The sequence below is a fragment of the Aspergillus flavus genome, chromosome 2 (assembly GCF_009017415.1).
Source record: "Aspergillus flavus chromosome 2, complete sequence".
Taxonomy (NCBI): domain Eukaryota; kingdom Fungi; phylum Ascomycota; class Eurotiomycetes; order Eurotiales; family Aspergillaceae; genus Aspergillus; species Aspergillus flavus.
Genome location: NC_092409.1, coordinates 5,933,880 through 5,950,993, shown reverse-complemented (window position 1 = coordinate 5,950,993; position 17,114 = coordinate 5,933,880). Strand labels below are relative to the sequence as shown.

Below are 17,114 nucleotides of genomic sequence, written 5' to 3'. Positions count from 1 at the left end.
GGCATCGATGTTGGGCCAGGAGCAGCATTAGAATACATCAATTAGAATCGCTAGTCTCTCTGGTACATTTTAATACAGGGTGCTGGGGACAACGGAGTGTGAAGCAATTTAAGTTATATATCATTGATATGTGTTGATTAGATCTGCTGCTAAATATGAATGTTCTAGCTACAGGTGCCGTATCCAAGTATGGGAGCATCTGGACAACACGCGGACATGAATCAAACAAGTCGAGTGATCGCCATACAAACTTCTATCTATATAGATTTCACTCATCACAGATCATAGCCTAGCTCCGCCCAATTCCTCTCTTCTCTACGTTCGCCCCACTCAACGTAGCTGCCCACTTCCTCCCCTGAAACTCCACCGTCAATATCAGTTTCTCTCTCGGGAAAAGAGTAACATAATTATCAGACCAGTATACCGGAGCCAACTCGTGCCCGTTCTCATCGCTAACCGTCAAATGCATAAAGAAAGCCGGAACATCGGACTTATTCTCCAATGTCACCTCGCCAAATGTGGAGCCGTGCTTCGACACGGTCATCTTCATGCTTGTCGACACATTTGCGGCGGGCATCTTGTTCAATGCAGTGAGATCGGTGTATTTAGTAACAGGTGTCGTGTAAAAGGTAGAGTTATCCCAGTCTAGGCTCTCGGTGTTGGGTGGGAGCCAATAGACATTACGGCTGATGGTGGTGCCCTTTACCGAGTCTTTTAGGGTCAATCTGAGGAAGCCGACATCTTTGATTTTGTTTATCTCGGGCACTGTTGCTACCTGCTTTGATGAGGTTGGAGTAGTGTACGTAGCGATGCTTTCATGGTGCATAGATGTGCCGTTGAGATCAATCAAGTCCACAGTGACATTTCGCTTTCCGAAATTTTTCAGGGAATGATTGATTATATGAACAGTGTGCGCTTCGTAGTCATAAGCGACATGCTCTAAACGGGCACCCACCTTGGTGCCGAAGTAGGACCCTGCCGGTCGTAAGTAATAGTCAAATAACTGCCAATGGAGACTAGGCCAGGCGCCGTTCAACATCCAGTAAACCACCCCAGTGGCCGGGCGACTTGCGTTCTGGCGTATGGCGAATGCTTCAAATTCAGCCCGAGTCCCTTCGTAATCCGACATCTGTGACTTGCGAAGATAGTCCTCCAATCCGGTTGGTGGCCCATACCGCGCAAAAAGCCCCTCGTTGTACAGGGAGCGGTCCGCAAAGGGCGAGTCATTCTTAGCCATGTGCCATTGAGGCTGTTCCGGTTTCATCCACAAACTCTCTAACTCCTGGGCTGACATGAACTGCTGCAAACTGCCGAGCTCGGGCGTTCCTACACCGGGCCCCTGTTCCGAGCCGAAACCAAATGCTGCCCCAAGCTTATCGTGGTACCAGTAGTTAGGCGGTACCCAATCGTAAGGCCCGTCCATCTTCATGCCAGATGGGCCCAGGAGCTTGGGATATCCACGCTTGCTTGCAGATGCAATAATCGGGTTGGGCCAGTCCATGCGATTCAAAGCGTTGACATACACATTTGTGGCCTTCTCGTCGGGCCAGAAATCCGATCCAATTAGGAAGGCCAGCATCGAGGGATGGGCCTGCATCATTTCCGCTTCATGGAGCATCGTAGTTTCGGCAATTGGATAATCTTTCTCTGTCCACTTGACTCCGTTCGCTTCGTTGTTGTACTACACCAGTTAGCCATTGCAGTTCAGATAGGCAAAGGATCCGACTTACCTTCCACCCCTCCCATTTATCGCAGCACTCCCAACCCGACATCACCATTAATCCCATGCGATCGGCAAGATCGTACAACTCGGGATGTTCTTGCTTTCCTTCCAAGCGTACCGTATTCAAACCCATATCCAGCATGTAACGGAAGATGTTCCGCAGATGCTCGAGGTCGAATCGCAAGAACATATCCGGACTATAGCCACCTCCTCTCACATGGAACGGGTATCCATTGACGCTGAACTCAGTGTCGTTATACGAGTTAAGCTTTGATGTAACGTGTCGGATTCCGAACTGTGTTGGTGGCGCGATATCCGAGATCTCATTTTGACCGACAGTGGTTTTAGCCTTAACCGTGTAAAGTGGCTGCTTACCCCATGTCGCAGGCCACCAAATCTTGGGGTTCTTTAGCACAACATCGATTGAAACTGTCGCATTTTTGTATGGTTCTAATTTGAACTGCTTGGAAAACGCGACCGTCTGCGATCCCTTATCCTGCGCCTGCACGGTACCGTGCACAACACCATTGGCAATGCGGTCCTCATGGTTCTTAATGTCCACCTTGATAGTGGCAGTAACATTCTCAGTATGTACACCAATAAAGTCCGTTAGAATCCGCGGCGAAGACATAGACACAGGCCCCGTCTGCTTGAGCTCTACGTCGCGCCAGACTCCCGTCCCGTTATCAGGCGGGTACGGGTTCCAGTCCACGAAGCCCTGAGCAAAGTCACGGAGATAATTCGTCGGATGAGCCTGGATCAACAAGACATTTTTTCCAGTCCGGACAAAGGGCGTGATGTCATAACGATGGCCACCGTATGACCCCTGTTGGGTGGCATTGGAGGCAATTTGTTTTCCGTTGAAGTATATGTCCGCCTTGGACGTTATACCGTGAGTGATGAGGAACATATGTTGTCCCTTGGGAGGTGCGAGAAGCCTGAGCTCCTCGCGATATAGCCATGGGGCACGGAAGATAGTTTGGTCAACAGTTGCAAGATTATTCGAGTAGAACAGATGTGTGTCGTTGTAAACGTGATTTTGAATCAGCCCTGCCATGACAGTAGCCCGAGAGCTGATCCGATACCAGGCGCTCACATTGTGAGCAGTCGGAAGGGAGAGATCGGTCAAATTACTTGGTGCGTGAAGGGCAGACTGCAGATGCCATCCAGGTATCACAGCTGTGTCACCAGGTGAAGTGACAGAAGCTATGCCGAATGGCAGCACGGCGAGTGCTGAGAGGATGCCCCGTAGATACATATTCCCTTAGAAACCCCATATATCGTAGGTTGGTTGAGGATATTAGACAGCTGAAAGTGTTGGAGCAAGGGGCTGTATGCAAGGGCTGGCATTTTATAAGGTTCAAGACATCCTTGTTAGGCAATTTCCGAGTTTCGAAACTTTTGCTAACAAACAGCCCATTCAGAAAGCGACCACGGTCCACTTGAATCATACAAGGAGCAATGCATGTGCACTGCATGGTTACATCGTGTTCGGGTCATCCCGAGAGATCGTCGGTGACGCTACGAAGAGCATGTCACGATGCCGATAGAGCAATGGAACCATGGATAGAGAATCGGCTATCCTGCCGATAGTACCCGCGTGCCTGGAGGTAATTCTGTTACCATAGACAACGCCATTTTTGCATGTCAAAGTGCCGTTGGGTAGGTAGTATTAGCCAAGACATCCGCATAAATATATTTATTGCAACGCTGCAGGTCCTTAATGATTTGTCACAGTTCCTCAGGCGTTAATGAACTGTGGGGTAATAGTGGTACATATTTTTCAACGCTACCCCATCGTAACAATCAATACATGCTTATAGAAGCTCGACTCACCCCCTCACCTTGATTCTTTTTGTGCTCATGTCAGACTCGACGAAAGCCTTAGGAACGTCTCCAGGCCACAATTGAATAAGCCTCGACTAAGAACCAAGGCGCCGCTAGTCAATTAGTTTAGCACCGGGTGTCCTGTGGCGCCCATTTAGATCAGACGGAATCATGAAATGCCGCCGATGGAACGAATCTGCCGTGAGTCGCTGATGGGGGCCAACTTCTCCCAACGCAAAAACGACGTGGTCCCGTTCATCTGATTGGCCCCTTCGTTTGCAGAGTGCTAGCAGTTCACAGTGAGGCAACCAAGTTTCGCGCATGTTTCGTGCGGTTATAAAATAGCCCATATTGCCCAAAGGGCTGTCCGTCAGCTTCTCAATCCGGTCGATTTCCATTGCTGAGATAGCGAGCGCCCCACCATCATGGCCATCACCGAACAACCATACGACTATATCATCGTCGGCGCAGGAGTCGGTGGTCTAGTCCTAGCCTCCCGTCTCAGCGAAGATGCCAACACCACTGTTCTCCTTGTCGAGGCAGGGCCTAACCATATGGGAGACCCGCGCGTCGAAACCCCGGGCTTGCTAGGCGCCATGATGGAAAATCCGGATTTCGACTGGGACTACTTGACGGAACCACAGGTCAGTCCTGTTTGACATGTCTGGACCGTGGCGCTTACTGACAAGCTCTAACAGGTTTATGCCAACAATCGTCAACTCGGCCAGCCACGAGGCCGGATGGTTGGTGGTTCTTCTGCATTGAATTTCTCTCTGGTTATGTACCCATCACGCGCGAATTTCGAGGCGTGGGAATCCTTGGGCAACGATGGGTGGGGCCCTGATGCCATGGCTCCGTATCTGCGTAAATTCCATACATACACCCCCCCGAGCGAGACCACTAGTGCCTTGCTTTCTGTGGACAAGTACATGAATGCAGAGAACCAGGGCGATCAAGGCCCTCTCCCCATCTCTCATTTGGACATCTATACCCCGTGGAATCGGGCCTGGGATGACACATTTGCGCGCTTGGGTTGGAACAATCACGCAGACCCCATTGCAGGGCGCAAAGTGGGATCTTTCACGCCGCCACTGTCCGTTGACGGGAAGACAGGACAAAGGGGATATGCTGGCGCTTACTACACCCAAGATGTCGCAGAGCGCAAAAACCTGCATCTGCTGACTGAGACAATGGTTGAACGAGTGATTTTGAAGAAAGCCGATAGCCGTGTGACTGCGACGGGGATTCAGATTCGGACCAAAAACGGTCAACAACTAGAAGTGTCTGCCACGCGTGAAGTAATCGTCAGCGCTGGAAGTCTGAATTCACCCCAACTCCTTGAGCTGTCTGGTATTGGCGCCGCAGATCTGTTGCAAAAACACAATATCCCTGTGGTGCTCGACCTGCCTGCAGTCGGAGAGAATCTCCAAGATCATTGCATGTCAACCGTTAACTTCGAAGTGGCAGACCCACAGACCTCCGCAGACATCGCGCGGGATCCAAAGGTCGTCCAGTCTCTGGTCGAACTCTATGAAAAGACACGTACTGGTCCTATGACCGGCATTCCCGTTAGTGTGGCCTATTTACCATTGGTTGACCACAATGGACAGGTCCAGCGCGAACAAATAGACGATCTGTTGGCTCAGTATCTGGACAGCCCCCAGGTTAAACAAATCTCGCTCGGTCGGCAGCAGCAATACAAGATCCTGCGACAGATGCTCCGGGATGACCAGACGGGCTCTGCAGACTACATGTTCCTCGTAGCCCAATTCAATGCAAAGGAAGGGGTGAACACCATGAGCTATGCGCTGTCGAAGGACTTGCCCGAGAACTACATCAACATTTTGGTTCTACATAACCATCCCTTCTCTCGTGGATCTATACATATCCAATCGGCCAACGCCGGCGACAAGCCTATCTACGATCCCAAGTATCTATCTCACCCGTTAGATTTAGAGATCCTCGCCCGACACACTCAGTTCCTGGACAAGATTGCTAGTACGGAGCCTTTTAGCTCGTTACTCAAACCCGGCGCTCGGGTACCTAAGGCGGCGGTGGATCTGGCAGATCTGGACACGGCTAAGGAGGTGGTGAAAGATCGTCTGTTCCACTGCTGCCATCCAGTGGGTACATGCGCGATGATGCCTGCAGAGCTAGGCGGAGTAGTGGACACCCAGCTGAAGGTTCATGGCACACACAATTTACGAGTGGTCGACGCCAGCATCTTTCCCCTCGAACTGTCGGGCACCATTCAAGCGACGACATATGCGGTAGCTGAGCGTGCGGCGGACATCATCCGTGCAACTGCGCATTGTTAGACATGAGATCGGCACCTGTCGCGTGGTGCTGAAGGTTGTTTTGTTTAGATGTCCCGCTGGAATGTAGCCTTGCCCTATTCGTGAATTGATGTTTTCCGTCGAGCCACGCTTGTAGAGAACCACCTGTGCTCATTGGGCGGCAATGACATATAAATTGACCATAAAGTCGTAGATCTCTTGATATGGATTGTTTTCAATGGTCGGCGGGTTTCATGGGGTTGGCTCACTTCCATGTGTCGCATCGGCATCTGACGGTGGTTTCCATGCAACCACTGCATTCCTATCACTGGAATGTCGATTCAAACAGTATAATAACTTCGACAGGCTCGAGGGATTCTTTGACGGATTATGCCCTTCAGCTCTCTCATCTGAAAATCCATTGATAATGCGAACACCATGGTGCGCCGTCCTGGCACTGCTTGCCGGCGTCCAGGCCATTGATATAGACGTAGACAATCCCGGTGAGATGCTGCAAAACTGATGAGGCCAGGATGTCGCTAACACAGGGCAGAATCGGTGAAAAAAGCCAGCTATGCGGTCGCTAATAACATGCTTTCTCACTATACTGGCATGAATCCAGGTACAGTGAATCTACGTTCCTATACCGTACGGACTTTCCAAGATTGACAAGAAGCGGCGGGTTGGACCCGTGTTCACTACGTGTGCAGGCGATACACCCGGCGTCTTACCTCCTCCTTATTATTGGTGGGAGGCTGGTGCCATGTTCAATGCTCTGATTGATTACTGGTTTTACACGGGCGACGACAGGTGGAACGACATAATCATGCAGGCCATGACCTGGCAAGCCGGCGACGATGGTACGTTTATGCCTCCCAATCAGACACACGCCGAGGGCAATGACGACCAAGCCTTCTGGGCCTTTGCTGCCATGTCGGCCGCGGAGCGAAACTTTCCCAATCCACCGGATGGGCAGCCAGGGTGGTTGGCCATGGCCCAGGCAGTGTTCAACACCCAGGCTCCGCGATGGAACACTGAGACCTGCGGCGGGGGTTTAAGGTGGCAAATATTCAGCTTCAACAACGGATATCATTACAAGAACACCATTGCCAACGGCTGCTTTTTCAATTTGGCCGCGCGCTTGGCAAGGTACACGGGGAATCAAACATACGCCGACTGGGCCGTTCGAGTATGGGACTGGACGGAGTCGGTGGGCTTCATAACCGAAGATTATCTGTTCTTAGATGGAGCGGACGAACTAAAAAACTGTTCCGAGTTCAACTACCTTCAGTGGACGTACAACTCCGGGGTGTATCTATTCGGTGCTGCGAGCATGTATAACCTGGTACGCATGTCTTTTGACAATATAACGAGAACTCACGGCTAACTTGTCAGACTGATGGCGATCCTGTCTGGAAAGAACGAACACAACGCATCCTTGACGCCACGAAGGTTTACTTCCAGAACGACGTGTTGTACGAGCGAGCTTGTGAGCCGATAAATACATGTGGGGTTGATCAACGGTCGTTCAAGGGGTACCTGGCCAGGTGGATGGCAGCATCCGCTCAAGTCGCTCCGTTTATCTTGGACCAAGTGATGCCCAAGCTACGCACTTCAGCTAGTGCGGCCGCTCGAACGTGCACCGGGGGGTCCGATCACTCCACGTGCGGTATGAAATGGACTTCGGGGCAGTGGGATCAGAGTGACGACGTGGGCGTCCAGATGTCCGTATTGGAGGTGATGCAAGCAACCCTCGTAGGGGGCGTGGCACCCCCTGTAACAGAGGACAGCGGAGGTACCAGTAAGGGGGATCCTAGTGCCGGAACCGAATCAGGAGGCCCGCGACCCCATAGCCGGCGAACGGATACCAGCACGGCCAATCGGGCTGGGGCGGGTATTCTGACGATACTGATGGCGATGCTGATCTTCTATACGGTTTGGTGGGGAATAAATGAGTAGCATCTCAGTGACTGCACTGATAGTGAATATGTTGACGAGCATTTCTGATGTTAATGTTTCCCTTAAACCACTTTAAATATGAGTTAAATCTTTACGTCCCAACAAGTTTGGTAGTCACCGACACAAGTCCTCGTAACGACCCCATTGGAGGAAATGGTTTGAACTAAACACGTCTTGGCATGCGAATTAGAACCTGACTCGTAGCACTCGGAAATGCGGATATATGCTAAACACAACCTGTACTGCATAATATGCAGAACTCCACCGAGCTGTGCGGGGAAGCTGGGGCATAGCCGGACATTGCGGCGACATTCCGCTGTGTAGAACAGGATATATGCCCCAGTACTCGATATGCCTTTCTGTGCTTTTGATCGCTCGGTGTTCGGCTACCGTAATCCGATCACATCTTGTTCGAACAACGCTGTAGTGATCATCGCAAATTTCAGCAAAAATGTCTGCCGAAGTGTCATCTCACGATTACCAAATTCCCTCCCACTGTAAGGCAGGCGTGGTCGTCAATGAAGGTCCGAACTTCGAGGTCAAGGTCGAGATGGTGCCGGTCCCGGAGCCAGGTAAGCCGTATGCAACGCGAATGGGAGAGCGCCGATAATAATTCCTTTATTCCAGGTCCCGATGACATTCTAATCCGGTTGAACATCACCGGTATCTGCTCCTCAGACCTCCATATGATGCAAGGCGACTTGGGAACCCCACCGATGTCAACATTTGGCGTTCGCTCTCCGGGTCACGAAGGTGCCGGGGTTGTGGTGAAAGTCGGCGCAAATGTGAAGAACTTCAAACTAGGCGATCGGGCGGGCATCAAACCACTCCTCGATACGTGCGGCGCGTGCGATTTGTGCTGGGGAGATAAGGAGACGTATTGCCCCACCGCTATCCACGCTGGCTTGATGGCACCTGGTAGACCACAGCCCCTTCCCTGATAGCCTTATTCCATTGTTTCGCGAAATCGGACACTAACAGAGTAGGGACCTATCAACAATATATTGTCTCTCCCGCCCGATATGCATCACCCATCCCTGACGGCATTCCTGATGAGATTGCAGCCCCTATTATGTGCAGCGCATCCACTATCTATCGCTCTCTAACAGAATCCGGGCTGAAGCCGGGAAACTGGGCAGTCTTTCCTGGCGGTGGTGGTGGGGTGGGTATTCAGGGCGTGCAGCTCGCTAAGGCAATGGGTATGCGTCCAGTTGTGGTGGACGCAGGCGAGTCAAAGAGAGCATTGGCTTTGGAGATGGGCGCAGAAGTCTTCGTGGATTTCATCGAAACGTCCGATCCTGCCGCAGCTGTGATTAAGGCAACAGATGGTGTAGGGGCGCATGGAGTATTCGTCACAGCTCCTGCGGCCTATCGAACGGCGTTATCATACGTCGGTAATCGCATTGGAGCGGTTGTCATGTGTATCGGATTAGGTCCCACTGGCGCAATGACTATCGGGGGAGATCCCAATGCTTTTATCTTCAAGAACCTGACGGTCAAGGGGACCTTGGTGGGTAGTCGGAAGGATACAGCGGCGGCATTGGACTTTGCTCGGCGGGGGAAGCTCCAACAAATTTGCGAAGTTTATCCAATTGACCGATTGCCTGAAGCAGTAGAGAAACTGCGAAAAGGACAGGCCACGGGACGAATGGCGGTTGACTTCAACAAGTAAATCGCATGGATGGAAACAACTCGTGACCCCACGAGAACAAAATGCCAAGGCGGTCAGACGAGTAATGCCGTCATCCTTGTACCCATGGCCTCAGGCAGAGACTTTTGCAATGTCATACAACTCATTGCTGGGTGAATATTATTCATCGTGGGACATATGTTTCTAACTAAGGAGATTATATTCATGCTTGGTGCCTTCAGTAGTCAGTCTAGCAGAAACTTCCTTTTTTTTCTCGTTCATAGTGAGTATATAACGCGAAATTGTCATTATCATTCTATTATATATATCTCGTCTGCTCAACTTTTCTGAGCAGACATATTCTACTATATACATCACCCTAGCTTCAAAATCGTCTCTTCAGCAAAATTTCTCGTTAGGAATACAGCCGAGAGCCGGTACTAACAGGTCGGAGGACCCCCTTCTTCTCGAGGCCAGCGACCAAGGAAGCCAGAACATGGTCACATCCTCGCGCCATTTGCAGCGCAACACTGACCGGCAAATACTCGGTCTGCAACGAGATAGTACTGTTGTATGGAGACTCTCCAACAGGAACAACAACCTCAGGTGCGCCACCTAATACCGCGATGCGTCCGATCGAGAATCCCAGTGGTGGTGTGGTGGGCGCATCGTAGTAATGGTTACGGTAGTCAGTTGTGCCGACCGAGTACACACTAACAAAGAGCGACTTGGAGCAGGAGGCATCATCGGACTGACCATATCCGGACTTCTCCCACCAGCTCCGGAAAGTAGTCATGTTGCGCAGAGCCACCTCGTACGAGGTGTTTCCGCCATTGGCCTGGCCCCACTGCCAACGCGCTAATGGGCCAGGGTTAATGAAAGGCTGACGACCGCGGTGGACTGCTTTATAGTCAGCAAAGAGAGGGACGGCTAGGTGGTTGAACTGATCCACAGAAGTAAGTGTGGCATAGGTTAGGTTAAGCATCTCCTCCAGGCTTGGTGTGGTGGGAGATTGTGTGTCAAGCCATCGCTGCGACACGTCGACATTGGTATGGTTCGTTCCGAGGAATGCCTCGAGCCCACGTGTGAATGTTGTAAGACTCTGATGGGCCTCGGGACTGATGCCTTTACCATCCCATCCACCGCCAGCTAGGAGCAGCTGCCGAGGGAAGGACGTAAAATTGTGCCGAAAATGAGGATACCAAGCTTGCACAGTACGGGACCATAGCGAGGCACTTCGGGCAAAAACACCTGCTGTATCCAGAGCCGGTGAGAGAGGCAAGACATGATCTAGAGAGATAGCGCCAGTGGATGGCCTGTTGCCATAGATTCCTTGAACTGCAGCTGGGGACCGCATCGAACCGCCAGTGTCACTACCAACAGCAAGGTCCAACCAGTCGTAGGCTGCAATAGCCGCACCTGAGCCGGAGGAGGAACCGCTAGGTGCCTGATATCCTTCTCCGCGTGGGTTGAACGGACAGTGGAAATCCACCCAGTCGGCAGTAGGCCGATCACCGTTAGCAAACTGAACGGTCCCAGTTTTGCCGACGAAGACCGCGCCTAAGTCCAAGAGCCTCTGAACAGATGGGGCAGTGACATTTTGAGTTCCGTATAAATAATAATAGGAGCGACTGCCGCCACTCGTCTTGAGACCTTTAATATGGTAGATATCCTTGACACCCAATCTCAGACCGGCCAATGGTTTTTCTGCGGTCGGTGTATAATAGAGACGTGAAGGCACGGCAACGTCTTTGGTCATCGCGTTTTCTGTCACGGCTGGTAGGGGCAGGACGCCTCCCTTCTCGTCACTGATTCCTGCTTGAATGAAAGCTAGGTTGTCGTCAGGGTACAACCGGTACGCTTTAAACACCTCTCCAGTATACAAGGAGACAAAATAAGGCCCACTCGGCAGCTCTTTGGTCAACTGGGCTGCGATTGTGGAATTTGACGAAGCGGTGTGTACTTCCGAATCAACCAGCAGCATGTCGGTGCCCGAAGACTTGAGAATTGACGCAGAATTGCTCACTTGGGAGGCAATGTCATCAGCACTGGAAGCTGTGAGATAGACTGCACGCAGAAAAGCAGGCTGGAAGACATCATCGCGTTCAACATAGTCCGATAGCAGCGACTCCAAGTTCGTGGTAGGAGTTACAGGAATGACGGTTAATGGCACCAAATCTATTCCCTCTGTCAAAGCGGCGTATGCAGAGGCGTTGTACCCTTGCAAAGTGGACACAGGAATGCCGCTCACATAGTAAGGAATTTCATTGAGAGAAAGCGTCTGGCCGTTGGGGATGGCAGCGCCGGCAACGACGGCCGCCAGCGAGAGGAGTGTACCAAGCAACATGAAGAATTAAGTCTGTCACCCTCATTTTGAATGCTGCCGATCTTCCTCTTTATATGACAGTGAGGGTTTGGCATTAGTCACCAGCACGATGCTCGAGATAGGCAACTCTTAATTGTGTGATAACACTCTTATCGTGGTCGCGATAGCCCGACGCCAAGTAGGATCTAATCGTCTTGGCCGGCTCCATTTATGATTTAGTGTCGGTATATCGCTGTTTCCTATTGATTAGGATACTCCGGTGTTCCCCGGGGGTCCTTGTCAGCCTTGTTATCGTCTGTTATGCTCTCGCTGTGCTCTCGGTAGACATAGCCGATAGTTGATTTCAAAGCGAAGCCACGTTCTCCGGTCTTCGGATCTTTTCCCCATGGTGAGTCTGCCCACTTGTTGCTTCTTCCATGGAACTTCATGATTCCGATGAAGATGTCTTATTTCTCTACTCATTCAAAATAGAGTCTGTCGAGTTCTTTTTCAAGCGTGTAGCTATAACTTCATTAAATTTTCACTTTTCTACTACCGAGAGAATGGCATCTTTAAGGTCCACGCATAAGAAACGTTATCCAATAAAAATAAGGAGATTGATGTATATTCATCCCGCAGTACATGCTTGTTCCGGAATAATGCCCATAGGCGTCGAAGCTTGTGCTGGGGTCTAAGCCTATGTAGCCTGGAATAGAGTGATCATGGATCAATTCCCCGGTGTCTTGATAGGCCCGGCCGATGTCATTTCGATTGCAGCAAATGGATAACTAGCTATCCCATACAGCAAACATGCTCCACGCTAAGATTCACTCTTTCTCCCACGGACACGGAATGTTTTCCTCCGGCCAAATACAATGATAAAGATCCCTAGCCTCCACCCAATCATTATCCCAATCACCATCCGAGCTCAGCTCAAAAGTACTCGGTGCCAGTACATATGCCCTTAGCAAGATCGTGCAAACGACTAAATCATACGGCCTTCTGCCGGTCTTGCAAAACGAAAAATTGTTCCCTATTTTGCTGATATAGAAATCCTCGTGCCCATCATCGCCGACTCCATTTAGAAAGATTCCGTTTTTCTCGTCCAGAATGACAGGAGTTCTTTCAGTTATAGCCTGATCCGGTTCTGTAGGGCCTGTGAGCGGGATATTCGCGTAGTGGATGATCAGGCCTGCGTCCTGAACGAGAGGAGGCCATGCGGATTGCCATTCATCGCTCTGCATGTCCTGGACTGTCCAGTAGTGTGTATAGCTATTAGTAAACAGTACGTTAGTATAGTTATGGCTAGGCTAGGATACTGAGTCTTACCCTTTTGTGTCACGACGGAGAACCAAATGTCTCCCTTCAACCGTGAATCGCAATTAACCCCTTTCATATTCTAATAAGATCCAAAGCATTATGATATATCTGAAGGTAGTACAGACTGATAACTCATTCGTGTGAACTGGTATCAATAAGAATAGGTGTCCTACTTCAGGAGGCTGAAGAACACGATAACTGCTTGTGTATATCAAAGTCTCCGGGTCTCCACAAAAGGTCTCATATGGTTTAAAGGGTTAATGAACTAGCCAGTGTACGGGCTGAGCATGACACATGATAGAGGAAAATGTGTTTTACGTCGTGGTTGTCAGAAAAGAATGTGAGGATTAAATAAAGTACTAGGCTAATATAGGTCCCCGTGCAGGGACGGCATCTTAGGTGTCTTGTCCTACGTCTCTGGCTCTCTAACTCTCTAAGATGACTAAGAACAGACAGTTCGTTGAACATATTCCTCGATCTGTGTCGCAGCTATATATATCGGCTGTCTGTCCCAATGGGCCAGACGTGCTCAGGAGCTCTCAAGGATTCGAACTTGGCGCTGATACTTACTCTATACCAACCATGTCGCACGTGCTTGCAAGTGGGTACCCCATCCCAGCTGGCTCGAAACATACGAGCGTGCCTTACCCCCGAAATAGACAACAAAAGCTGGTCGAGATTCGACCAAAAGGTACGTGACTCCTAGAGCACATGTGTGGGATGTCAATATGAGAATCTGTGGACATCAACAGGCTAACATGAGTTCATTGAAGCAGGCTCGGTAGACATTCTAGCAGTGCCTAACTCGGCTAAATGTCGGAAGAGGCAACATGCTGACGCCCAGAAATGCCAACGCGATCGTATGAAAGTTGCACTCCACCAAATGGCGCAGATAATGAAGATGGGAGGTGTGGGGGATGAGGGAACGAATGGCACGAAGGTGTGAATGCAAAAGACTCAGCCAATTCCCTGATGCAACGGATAAATGTGCTCACTTGGAGGTTCCTGACCAGGCGAAGCTACTTGAGACAGCGGTGGAGTATATTCAACACCTCCAAGGACAGGTCGAGGAGCTGAGAGAGTCTTGTCACTCTGGGCACGCGACATTATCAGAGGTAGACTCGGTGGCTGAGCATGTTGAACAGTATGCCTGATGCCAACATCAGATGCCAAGAGGATGTGGTATTTGATTCCTTGTCGGTAGATTCAAATGAAGCCAATGGGAAGGCTGAATTCGAGCATCAGATGCTGGCTAGGGACTATAGGAGGGCATCTATGGCAAGCGAAATCAAGTACACCCATTCTGCCAAGTACCAACTTGGGTGATGTATCACGCAGCAAGACTGTCGCAAACGGTTTTATACTTGCAATAAAGTTTAGATTGTAGCCAGGAGACTGCAATTGTGCCAAATGGGAACCGTGAGATTGGCCACATGGGTCATTTCTGCACCGTTCCAAGCATTGGCTCGGAAATTAGCGTAATTGCGGGGTGGTTCGCATGCCGGCGAGTCATTGAGGCCTACATGGATCTGGAGGGATGATACTGGGAAGCAGTCCTGGGATTACTGCCAGTGGTAATTTGACTCAGTCGGACACGTGCTGATATGCGGAGTTGGATTTGTCGGCGGAGGGTGGAAGAAGGCTCGGCAGCTGAGCGGAGCTATGCTGGACTGCCTTGGCATCTTGGCATCATTGTACGTAGAACTGGCTTAGGAGACGCAGCAGGACTATATTGATGCTACGACTCATATAAAGGTCTGATCCGGATCGTATTGTTGTCCTTTTCTTTCTGCCCCGGAAGGAACATCCCGGACAAGCGAAGATTCGGGTTGGAGTCTTGAACCGTTAAGATGCCTCTTCATCAATACAATTACATCTTCGCCATCGGGACAATATTCGCCTTTCTAGATGCCTGGAATATCGGTGCCAATGATGCGGCCAACTCTTGGGCGACGTCTGTTTCGTCGCGTTCGATCAAACTCTGGCAGGCCTTGATCCTGGGATCTATTATGGAGTTTGCTGGAGCGTAAGCTTGCCACTGGCCTACTGTTGACTTCTGAGTCTTGGATCTCATAATAACGGCAGGAATCTATAGTGTCGGTGTAGGAGACAGTGTTTCTGATACGATCCGGACAAAAATCGTCGAGGTCGATTCGTTTGCCGACAATCCTCCCCTCCTGATGCTCGGAATGTGCTGCGCAGTGGTTGGTTCAGCTATATACCTCAGTATCTGCACGAGAATTGGTCTTCCGGTGTCTACCACTCACTCCATCCTCGGAGGTATCCTGGGAATGGGCATCGCACTTATAGGAGCCGACAATGTTATCTGGTGGGGTGGTGATATCAATTCTGGAGTTGTCCAGGTGTTCCTCGCCTGGATTATCGCACCTCTGTTGTCCGGTGTGGCTGCTTCGTTGATCTTCTTGATCACTAAGTATGGTATCCTGCTGCGCGGGAACTCTGCACTCAAGGCGTTGTATACTGTTCCATTCTACTTCCTCCTGACCTCCGCCCTCCTTACTAGTATGTTTGCCCCTTACCCTTAGAGCCTTTTCTCCAGACTTCTGACAAGTCACAGTGCTTATCGTCTGGAAGGGTGGTAGCAGCAGAATCGACCTGGAGGGTGGTGAGATTGCTGGCACTGTGCTTGGTGTTGGTGCTGGTGTCTCTCTCATCTCTGCTGTTTTCCTTTGCCCCTGGCTCTACCGTCGGGTCATCCTGAGCGACTGGCAGCTCAAGCCCTGGCATATCATCCAAGGCCCTCTTCTCCTGCGCCGTGGTGAAGTGCCTCCGCGCCCTGCGCATGTGCAAGCCGTCCGCAACTTCTACGAAGGCCACAAGACCCTGGAGGAACTGCAAGCCGATCGATCTGGCGATGTCGAAAACAGCAGTGAACATTCGTCTTCCGATCCACGGAAAGAGTCCCACGTTACTTCGAGCTCCAGCAATGATGCAGGTCCTACGAATCGTGATGTTATCAACCTCTGCGGTCCCCGGCCTGAGGGAATCTGGTATAACCCTGTAGTTATGTTCTGGCTGTTCAAGAAGGCCCTTTTCCGTGGTCTGGAGCAGGACATTGTTAGCGCCCAGAAAAAGGATAGCAAGCTTGCGGGTGACCTTGAAAAGACCCACGCACACTCCACTCACTATGATAACGAAGCAGAGTACATGTTTTCGTTTCTGCAGATTCTGACGGCCTGTACCGCTGCCTTCACCCATGGTGCCAATGATGTTTCTAAGTGAGCTTTTTCGACTTTGGACCGCCAACAGGCCAATACTAATCATCCCTAGTGCTGTTGGCCCATATGCCACCATCTATGCTATTTGGCAAAGTGGTGCTCTCGACGGCGCTGAGACCCCTGTCCCCATCTGGATTCTGTAAGTCTCAATAAGTGATTGACTGAGAGCTTCCAAGCTAACCCATATCCCCCAGTGTATTCGGTGGTGCTGCTATCGCCATCGGTATCTGGACCTATGGCTATCATATCATGAGCTTCCTGGGTAACCGTCTGACCCTGCACTCTCCCTCCCGTGGGTTCACTATGGAGCTTGGCGCGGCCATCGCTGTGATTATCGCTACCCGGCTTAGTATGTCACCTCTGAAACCCTCCCCAATCGCCGCTCGCTAACATCTCGTGTCTACAGAGCTTCCCGTCTCCACCACCCAGTGTATCACCGGCTCTACAGTTGGTGTTGGTCTTTGCAACGGTACCTGGAGAACGATCAACTGGAGAATGGTTGCATGGATCTACATGGGCTGGATTATCACCCTCCCTTGCGCTGGCATCATCTCCGGCTGTTTGGTCGGCATTATCGTAAATGCGCCTCGCTGGGGTATGCCTAATTAGGCTGGTTGACTTGATGAGCTTATCTTGCTTAGCAGTGTAGCTTGATCTATCGACCGTGTGTTTCCTAGATTAGATATCTTTCTTTGTCTGTTTCTCTCTGTGGTCGGCGTGTCATGATTCGACAAATAACTCCCCTTGGGGAGAAAGTACATAGACTGAATAATTAATCCTGACCTTAAGGCATAACAACTACTGCCTTTCAAGTATCAATTCCAGTCCACAAGGG

General features: G+C 50.7%; 9 protein-coding genes across 9 annotated transcripts; 5 read left to right on the top strand and 4 right to left on the bottom strand.

The window, feature by feature from the left end:
* Positions 1 to 6: 6 nt before the first annotated feature.
* F9C07_1353874 (glycoside hydrolase superfamily) lies at positions 7 to 3,322 on the bottom strand. The gene is made up of 2 exons (XM_041290403.2): positions 1,731 to 3,322; positions 7 to 1,681 (listed from the first exon to the last, which is right to left on the bottom strand). Exons 1-2 carry the CDS (start codon positions 2,979 to 2,981, stop codon positions 290 to 292), a joined length of 2,643 nt encoding a protein of 880 aa, XP_041143737.1. The 5' UTR covers positions 2,982 to 3,322; the 3' UTR covers positions 7 to 289.
* Positions 3,323 to 3,975: 653 nt separating this feature from the next.
* Positions 3,976 to 5,868, top strand: F9C07_1803 (choline dehydrogenase; the record flags this gene model as incomplete). Its single annotated transcript, XM_041290388.1, has 2 exons — positions 3,976 to 4,194; positions 4,249 to 5,868. The coding sequence occupies 2 exons, from the start codon at positions 3,976 to 3,978 to the stop codon at positions 5,866 to 5,868; spliced, it is 1,839 nt and encodes a 612-aa protein (XP_041143736.1).
* A 196-nt stretch (positions 5,869 to 6,064) lies between these two features.
* On the top strand, positions 6,065 to 7,785 carry F9C07_1804 (putative cell wall glycosyl hydrolase Dfg5; the record flags this gene model as incomplete). Its single annotated transcript, XM_041290416.2, has 4 exons — positions 6,065 to 6,329; positions 6,380 to 6,448; positions 6,537 to 7,171; positions 7,222 to 7,785. 4 exons carry the CDS (start codon positions 6,065 to 6,067, stop codon positions 7,783 to 7,785), a joined length of 1,533 nt encoding a protein of 510 aa, XP_041143735.2.
* A 451-nt stretch (positions 7,786 to 8,236) lies between these two features.
* F9C07_1805 (putative alcohol dehydrogenase) lies at positions 8,237 to 9,457 on the top strand (the record flags this gene model as incomplete). Its single annotated transcript, XM_041290415.1, has 3 exons — positions 8,237 to 8,357; positions 8,413 to 8,703; positions 8,772 to 9,457. The coding sequence occupies 3 exons, from the start codon at positions 8,237 to 8,239 to the stop codon at positions 9,455 to 9,457; spliced, it is 1,098 nt and encodes a 365-aa protein (XP_041143734.1).
* A 373-nt stretch (positions 9,458 to 9,830) lies between these two features.
* F9C07_1806 (putative amidase) lies at positions 9,831 to 11,762 on the bottom strand (the record flags this gene model as incomplete). The annotated part of the gene is made up of 1 exon (XM_041285043.1): positions 9,831 to 11,762. The coding sequence occupies one exon, from the start codon at positions 11,760 to 11,762 to the stop codon at positions 9,831 to 9,833; it is 1,932 nt and encodes a 643-aa protein (XP_041143733.1).
* Positions 11,763 to 11,980: 218 nt separating this feature from the next.
* On the bottom strand, positions 11,981 to 12,169 carry F9C07_1807 (uncharacterized protein; the record flags this gene model as incomplete). Its single annotated transcript, XM_071508403.1, has 1 exon — positions 11,981 to 12,169. One exon carries the CDS (start codon positions 12,167 to 12,169, stop codon positions 11,981 to 11,983), a length of 189 nt encoding a protein of 62 aa, XP_071364102.1.
* A 338-nt stretch (positions 12,170 to 12,507) lies between these two features.
* F9C07_2278391 (uncharacterized protein) lies at positions 12,508 to 12,964 on the bottom strand (the record flags this gene model as incomplete). Its single annotated transcript, XM_071510292.1, has 1 exon — positions 12,508 to 12,964. The coding sequence occupies one exon, from the start codon at positions 12,962 to 12,964 to the stop codon at positions 12,548 to 12,550; it is 417 nt and encodes a 138-aa protein (XP_071364101.1). The 3' UTR covers positions 12,508 to 12,547.
* A 658-nt stretch (positions 12,965 to 13,622) lies between these two features.
* Positions 13,623 to 14,194, top strand: F9C07_2226758 (uncharacterized protein; the record flags this gene model as incomplete). The annotated part of the gene is made up of 3 exons (XM_071509787.1): positions 13,623 to 13,731; positions 13,817 to 13,980; positions 14,054 to 14,194. 3 exons carry the CDS (start codon positions 13,623 to 13,625, stop codon positions 14,192 to 14,194), a joined length of 414 nt encoding a protein of 137 aa, XP_071364100.1.
* Positions 14,195 to 14,890: 696 nt separating this feature from the next.
* F9C07_1809 (putative phosphate transporter) lies at positions 14,891 to 16,888 on the top strand (the record flags this gene model as incomplete). Its single annotated transcript, XM_041290414.1, has 6 exons — positions 14,891 to 15,066; positions 15,136 to 15,563; positions 15,619 to 16,279; positions 16,332 to 16,418; positions 16,474 to 16,628; positions 16,686 to 16,888. 6 exons carry the CDS (start codon positions 14,891 to 14,893, stop codon positions 16,886 to 16,888), a joined length of 1,710 nt encoding a protein of 569 aa, XP_041143732.1.
* Positions 16,889 to 17,114: the final 226 nt, after the last annotated feature.